This window comes from Hipposideros armiger, unplaced genomic scaffold, assembly GCF_001890085.2.
Source record: "Hipposideros armiger isolate ML-2016 unplaced genomic scaffold, ASM189008v1 scaffold_113, whole genome shotgun sequence".
In the NCBI taxonomy this organism is placed as follows: Eukaryota; Metazoa; Chordata; class Mammalia; order Chiroptera; family Hipposideridae; genus Hipposideros; species Hipposideros armiger.
In genome coordinates, this window is record NW_017731463.1 from 1,416,878 (window position 1) to 1,424,537 (window position 7,660).

Here is a 7,660-nt window from a genome sequence, read left to right on the forward strand (position 1 = left end):
AGATCTGTGAAGGTTTTATGCTGACATTTTCAAAGTCTAAATATTTGAAGATCTAGCCACCTATCTTCAGAATTTCCTCATAATTTTCTATCAGGACTGGATTTCTGTTGATAACAGTATTAATTTTGCAAAACATTGTTACAGGATAGAACTTTTCGAAAGGATGGAAATTTCATTCTGTGCTGTCTCATATTTCAGAAGCCTTTGGCTGTGACCACTGAGAACTTAACATTTTCTTAGAATTTTATGTACTCTTAATTACTTTAAGTTTAAATAACCCCTTGTTGCTAATGGCTACAGTACTGGACACTGCAGCTACAGAGTGTCTATTTCAAGTTGTAAAGGCAATGAATGGACTTCGAAAAATCCCATTAGCCTAAATGATGATCATGAATTATATGAATTACAATTTCAACTCAGGATTTCAAGAAGTTACAAATGCTTTTAACATTAAGAAATAATGAGTAAAGCTGATGCTTATATCCAGATTTTCCGTACCCTGTTTGTTATATTGATGACATAAGGTGCTATTGAAAGCGAGACTTTGATTATAAATATTAATTGAGTAATAAGGTCTACTGCAACTCTGCTAAAATGTGCTTGGCTACCACCTTAGGTGTGTAAAATTCATTGCAGGGATACCAAGTGATTCAGAAAATACACCAAGTGAAAAATATTTACAAACAAACATTACTACACTTTCACAACTCTTCTCGAAAAAAAATGAGTATTTTCAGTTATGGCGTTATGTGACCCAAAACATACATTCTAGTCTACTAGAAAAAGAAAACCTTTCTCAAGTATTTTACTTAATGACATTGTTCTTTTTTTATTGTAATTTTTTATTTCCTTGAATGAGGCATATAGAAGACTAGCATGAAACATGAAAAGAGCTTCTAAAAAGCTTTGTAAAGTATGAACATCTACAGACACACACACAAAAAAACAAAAAAGAAATAAGCGATCGACAAACACAAACAAAACCAACTGAAATGGCTCTTATAAAATGCAAAGGTTTGGGGGAGGGTCTTGGAGTGTGTTCACTTACCATTTGTCCAATACCCTGGGCCCTGGGGAGGTAACTATTCCAAATAATTATGACTGAGAACAAGAGCAAAGGTCACAAAGAACCAATACCTTTTTCTTTGCCTGTAGAAGCTCCTGATAGGCACTGGATCTTATAAAACGTGGGTATGAATCACTTTTCATCAATTTGTAAATGTGCTCCTAAAAAGAAATAATGGTTGAGGTGTTTCTTTATTATTTCTCAGAAAAAAAAAACAGATACTGTGATACGAAGACAACACACTGTTCAAAAACAAATCTGGAAGGAGCTAGAAATAATAATAATAATGATGTTGATGAAAATACCTTGTGTGTACAGAACATGTTGATCCTCACATTTATTAGTTTATTCATGATTCAAGGTTTAAACCGGTTTAGGAACTACAAAGAACGTAAACCATATCCAGTCGTTTAAAAAAATGGAATTTCATTAACAGAAGATCATAAAGTGATTTCAAATCAAGGTGTTGATTTACATATTATTTGAGAATATAAATGAGTCTGTTATCTCTTAAAATTCTCTTAAATCTTAAATCTTAAAATATCTCTTAAAAAAGGCCAAAAGTGAATGATGTGATTATCCGAGATACCTTTGGCATCACATGTCCTGCGAGGGTGCAGACTGCCCATATGAATCATCTCTCTGTGGTGCAAATTATGTGGAAAATTGTCACCCACGTCCATTTTGGGCCAGAGCACAAGTCCAAAAATAAGTTTTGTGATATTTATTGGCTTTATCTCCCAATTTGTGTTTTTTTTCCTCATTTGGTGACAAATGAGGTAAATAACAATTTAATCCTAGTTAGTCTGCAGTGTTCTATTTTCATGATAAATATTGGTAAACAGAGAAGTCAAGAGAAAAATGTATTTATCCACTTCAGTATTGTTGGCCCAATTTCGGGAGATTCTGCTCTGGCCTGTTGCAGCTCAAGGGACTGTAATGCTCCTTGGTCTTTCTAGTCTAGTGAAATAGCAGTGAGCAGTAGAGTTGTGAACTATTTGAGAGTATCTGGATGTCCGCATCTCTACATATTTAGAGAAAATATATACTTTTCGAAATGACTCGGGTTCACACCAGGAATAATTTATAGAGTTATTCTGAATCTACTTCAAAACATTCACGATCAAGCCTCAATACCTAGCCCAAGGTTCATCTCCAAGAGTACAGTACATTTGGAACTGATCAGACAGAGTTTGTTGGTGGGAAAGGGGAGCGAATTCTTGTTTTGGAGTCAAGTACTCTGGGATTCACATACTAGCTGGCTCAAGATCTACCAGTTACAAAGTGCAAATTGAGACCAATCGATTCATCTCGGTGAGCTTTAATTTTCTAATGTGTAAAGCAGAGTTGCTGTGAGGAGTAAAAGAAGCTCAGTGTTTAGAAGAGTATGGAGCTCTGCATATAGTTAAGTGCTGAAACATCCTTGAGTACATGCCAGGCACACTTCTAAGTGCGTTCCTATATTAGTAAATTTAATCCTCACAAAACCTCCACAAGGTAGGTAACTATTCTCATATCCACTTTAAATATGAGGAAACAGGCACGGAAAAGTGAAGTACTTGCAAGAGGCCACAGAGCAGAGCTCAGAGAAGAATCCAGGCCACTTAGTTCCAGTACCTGCTTTCTTACCCATACACTGTGTCTCTTCTCAAACCATGGCAAGGAATTTCTATAATATTTTTGAAGATAGGATTAAAACAAAACAAAACACCAAAAAACTGGAATTAAACATCTGAGCTTAATTGCAAGAGAAGCATTGGGTCAGGGGGGTCATTCCAAATGTTTTACACATTGTTGGCTCTAGAAAAATGTTTGAAATGCTATCTTGAAGTGAACGAAAGGTAAACAAGCAGAGAAGTAAGCAGTATGGCCAGAATTTTTATCCTGCTCTCTCTCATATATCTCCGTAGAATATAATAATTTCCATACAAAAGACCATGGCAGAGCCAAGGAGAATGGGCGTTTGGTTAGCTGTTTCAGCCTGTGGTGGTCTGTTTCCTTAAACCAAAGCCAAGGAGAATTGTGTTTTCTATGGAGACTAAAAATAAGGAAGGGCATTTGTGTATCTTATTCTTTATCTTCTACATTTTATTTTAATAGCACTGTTGTTTAAAATACAAGCTACTTTGGAGAGTTAATATTCTTTTCTAAAAATTGCTTAAGAAATTATGAAGTATGCATGTTCTGATTTAAAGGCCAATTCCAACACATCATTAGGAAATAATATCCCCTCACTACAAGTTTATTTTTCTTCTTGAGAATAATAATATTTTTTAGAGAACATGAAAATTCAAATTGTTCCTAACGAGGCAATTACATCCAGCTTAAGAAAAAACACTGAAATTTTGTCTTAGGAAGTTAATATCTTAATATCAATTTCCTTTTTTTTTCTTTTTGCAGATTAAACTTTTTTCTTGGAAAATTAACAAGTGCTTAAATCTAGAATTTAATTTTATGAGTTTGACCTAACTTTAAGCTAATTTAGTTTAGTTCTGACTATTTATAATATTGAATAACTTAATAATGTCAGAATCTTAGAATATCCATATTGGAAGACACTTTAAAGGTTTCAAGTATGTGTCACTGAGATAGGGCCATCATTAGATAAATGCTTGCTCTCACATTGGGTGACAAACAGAGTAGAAAATGAAGTAAAAGTTTTCAAATATTTCAAGTATTACCCTTCAACAAATTTTCATATAAAAACACACAAAATCACAAAACATTCTTAGGCTTTAAAAACAGGTTACTCTAAAGAGTCTCTGTTCTCTTCTACAGAGGGTGCCAAAAAATGTATATATATTTTTAGAAAGGAAAAAATGATATTAAAATCATAATATTCAATATATCCCAATAACAAAAGATGAATACAAGTCATGTGTATACATTTTTTTGGCAGCCCCAGTATTAGACAGAGCTGCCAACGAAGATGAAAATAAAATGAAAGTATCTCAACTGTCAAGTTCTCAGGAGCACATGTGCGACATAATGTGAGTCTCACCCTTGCACCAACCTGAGCATCTTCGAATGTGTATCGTCCAGGCTCCTTCACATTTTGGGTGGTTTTGTCATAGCTCTTAGAATCCAAGTTAATGGCACTGGGGGCTCCTGGAGCCAGAAATTCTTGCCATATTTCCTGTACTCGGGAGGGGACTTCTCTGATAGGTCTTTTCTTCAGGTCCTCCACTGCTAGCCAGAACCTGTTCAAAATGTGACACCAGCATTAACTCCAATGTCTCAGTCTGAAAATTCTTAGTGATCTTACAATTCACAGTGATGTATGATAACGAAGTCGCTTTCTCTTGAGGGCTTCCTATATCAGGTCTTTCCTGAGTTTTTTATTAGTTGTATTAAAAGGTTTAACATTTTTCAGAAGGAAATATTGAAAACAATCTCTCTTAAGTGTTTGCTATTAAAAGCAGATCTGCCAGAGCCCTGATTCTATGCAACCTTAACTGTACTGAAGCAAAGTAGCAGTAAGAAAGACCCATTTATTGGGAGGAAGGGAAGTTGGCAGAGTATACAGGGTGGGTGACGAACAGCAGATGATTGGGGGATAACACGGTGCATTATACTGTATTCTTTGGATCTTTCGTCCATTTGCGCAATGAGGGTTAGTACGGAGAGGATTTTCTGCTCTACCTGGCAAGGGAATTAAAGTGAAGCTTTACTGGAGTTAAAAGAGGCCTGGACAAGGATCAGAACAGGCCCTAGCTTGAGAAATCAGGACAAGTAACTAATTTTAGGCTATTTAATGCAGAGCTATGGAATGACAGAAGCAGTAAGCTTTCACATGCAATTGTTTAAAAGGCTTAAATTTGCAGAGGCTTCATAGCACTTCGGGAGCTCTGGAAAAAATAAATACATATTGATTTACTTCTAAATATAGAAATATATTTCATAGACTTTATAGAATATATATTGTATAAGAAAAAATATGTTTTGGTTGATAAGAGCAAATAGAAATGTCTAAAAATAAAGGGTTGCATTATATTCAAGGATTTTATTTCTTTCCATTTGCTCTATATCTTTTTCATTAGATCTAGCAATAAAGTTGAACAGATGAATATGTAGGTCATCATTTGTTAATATAAAATACACTTGAAAGAGGAGCTACTAGGTCTGTGTTATCCTGAACAGGAACTGTCATTGTTCAAGTGGTAGGTGTGATCATGAGATGGAGAGGGAGAGGGATGGGGGCCACTCCAGCCTGTAGTCTTATGAGAAGTGCAAGGCCATTAACAGGACCTTCATCACTGTCATTAATAAGTTTTAACTTGGGCATTAATGAAAGGTCAGAAAGAAGCAGCTGAGCTAGAATTAGAATATCAAATGCTACTCATTCTAGTCACTCTCCAGTTTCTAGGTATTGTTTTTCTGTAGATATAGGTAACAGTAGATACTCCAGTTTAGACAATGCCTTAAAAATGAAACCCCCACTTTTGTTTTCAGAAGGGAAGGCTCAAGATCATTTCCTCCTAAAATACAGATCTCAGCACTACAATCTAACAGGAATAGGCAATTGGAGGGAGCATAGTTTTATAACCAAAGCCCATTCAACCTCTTTCCAGCGCACTTGAAACACATCAAGAGGAAGAAAGGATCTGTCCTCAGAGAACTAGAGAGACAGGTAAACTGTTCAGGTGGCCTCAGTACCAAGAAGCACATGAGAGGCTCTCAAGGAACAGCACAAATTGGACAGTCTGGGAAGGCAGGGCGGGAAGGAGCCCCCCTGCTGGGTGAGCACTGGGCTGGAAAAGGGAGTTCTAGGAAACTGCTATAGATGCAGTGACATCTCAGATGGACTCTGACATACGGGTAAAATATCAAAGGGTCGAAGAGCAAATAAGGACAACGCCTACACTGATAAGCAGGGGCAGACGCTATTCTACGTGACTTAGCTATGTGAACTCATGCAGTCCCTACAGCTCTCTAGTGGATGTGCTATTATGTCCCCCAGGTTCGGAGAAGAGAGCACTGAGGATATAAAGATAAGGTCACTCAGCATGGGTGACATAGCTGGGTTTGCCCCCGGATAACTTGCAGCAGATGATGTGCTCATAACCACGCCCTCGAATACCTCCTACGAGTATCATCGCCTTTTATCCACAGCATTACTGATGTAATCATCATAATGATTTCAAATGGAAAGGACACTCCCTTTCTTTGAGCCTCGATGTCTTCATCCATAAAATAGGCTGCTAATGCCATTCTCGGCAGGTTTCCATGCAATTACATAGGATCAATTATGGAAAGGGCACTTTTGAAGTGCGTGACATGTATTTAGGAGCTCAAAAATAAAACTCATGTGATCACTGTTACTTAGAATTTACTCTAGGAAGGAGCAAAACGGAGACCCAAGGAGAGCATAGGTTGAGTCTGCGGAAAAAGTAGTTATCGATAAGCAGTATTTCTGGACTTTTTAATGTGCTAACACTTGAGGAAAATGCTCATATAAGTGCCGCACTTCCAAAAATAGCAGGTGCTTAGCACTATGTGGCTCAGATAAGATGCATTGAGGCTGATTTGAGTGGAGTTAGCTCTGTCAGCTAACTGAACCGTTTTGTCTCCTTCAGGCTGTGACACCACGTACTGAGGCACAAGCAGTGGAGCTCGGATTTGGGGAGCAGTGGATAGTATCCTCGTATTGGTTGGTAGAAAGCCTAGGATGCAATTATTAGCAATCTGACTTAGACAACATGTTAAAATCAACCTTCCCCAACCATATTTTGCTTGTCTGTACAATGGGGTGAGAACACTTACATTTCATTTTTGTTGTGATGATTGTGTGTGTGATAATATCACAGGCATACTTATAAAAGTAGTGGGTATAAAGCATATTATGGCATATAGTAAGTGTTCAAAAATTTTATCTCTATCTATCTATCTATATATTAGGGAAACATAATAGGCATATGGAAGATACATATAGATACACATATAGATATGAAATATGTAATATTTTATATGTAATTACTTAGTAGGGAACCTAGTGTGGTATAGAATTATTGAGATAAAAAATAGTTAAAGCTTGAACTAAGAAGTCAGCAGTGATTCAATTAATTCATGAAACAAAGTTTATATATGCTATTCTCGTTGCCCCAAAGCTTCTTTCTTCTCCCTTTTTTGCTTGATTATCTCCTTGTCATCCAGATCAAAGCCTAGAAGCCATTTCCCTGAGGGTGTCTTTCCTGATCCCCAACTCTGGGTTAGCTATCACTCTGTCCTTCTCTAATCTAAACCCCCATCACTTTGTGCCCTAATCTGTTTTCTTTGCTGCATCCACCAGGAGGCTATAATTTTAATGAGATCAGGAACCATTTTTTTATTTAGGTGACTCTGGTAAGGTTCATTACTTGCTTATTTCTTCATCATAATGCCCATAATGTCAGCATTTTTTTTTCAAAACTTAGAGAATTAGAGGAAACTCCACTTCTCCATCCATTAAAATGCTAAAAATATCATTTACCTCTGCTATATTTTTATATTTTCTTGTACTCAATAATTGATGATGTGACCTTAATATATAAAATGTTATTTAACAGTCCCAGTAAAAATTCTTAGCAAGTATTGATCCCATAAACTTGAGAAGGG

At 36.5% G+C, this 7,660-nt stretch overlaps 1 protein-coding gene across 1 annotated transcript in view; it reads right to left on the minus strand.

Annotated features, from left to right (window-relative positions):
* Positions 1-4,155: 4,155 nt before the first annotated feature.
* The window catches only part of RGS7 (regulator of G protein signaling 7), a 469,804-nt gene continuing 466,299 nt past the window's right edge, over positions 4,156-7,660 (minus strand). Inside the window, exon 11 of the mRNA XM_019647554.1 lies at positions 4,156-4,395. Within this exon, the coding sequence (XP_019503099.1) occupies positions 4,156-4,395 (240 nt within the window). The remainder of the gene's footprint in view (positions 4,396-7,660) is intronic.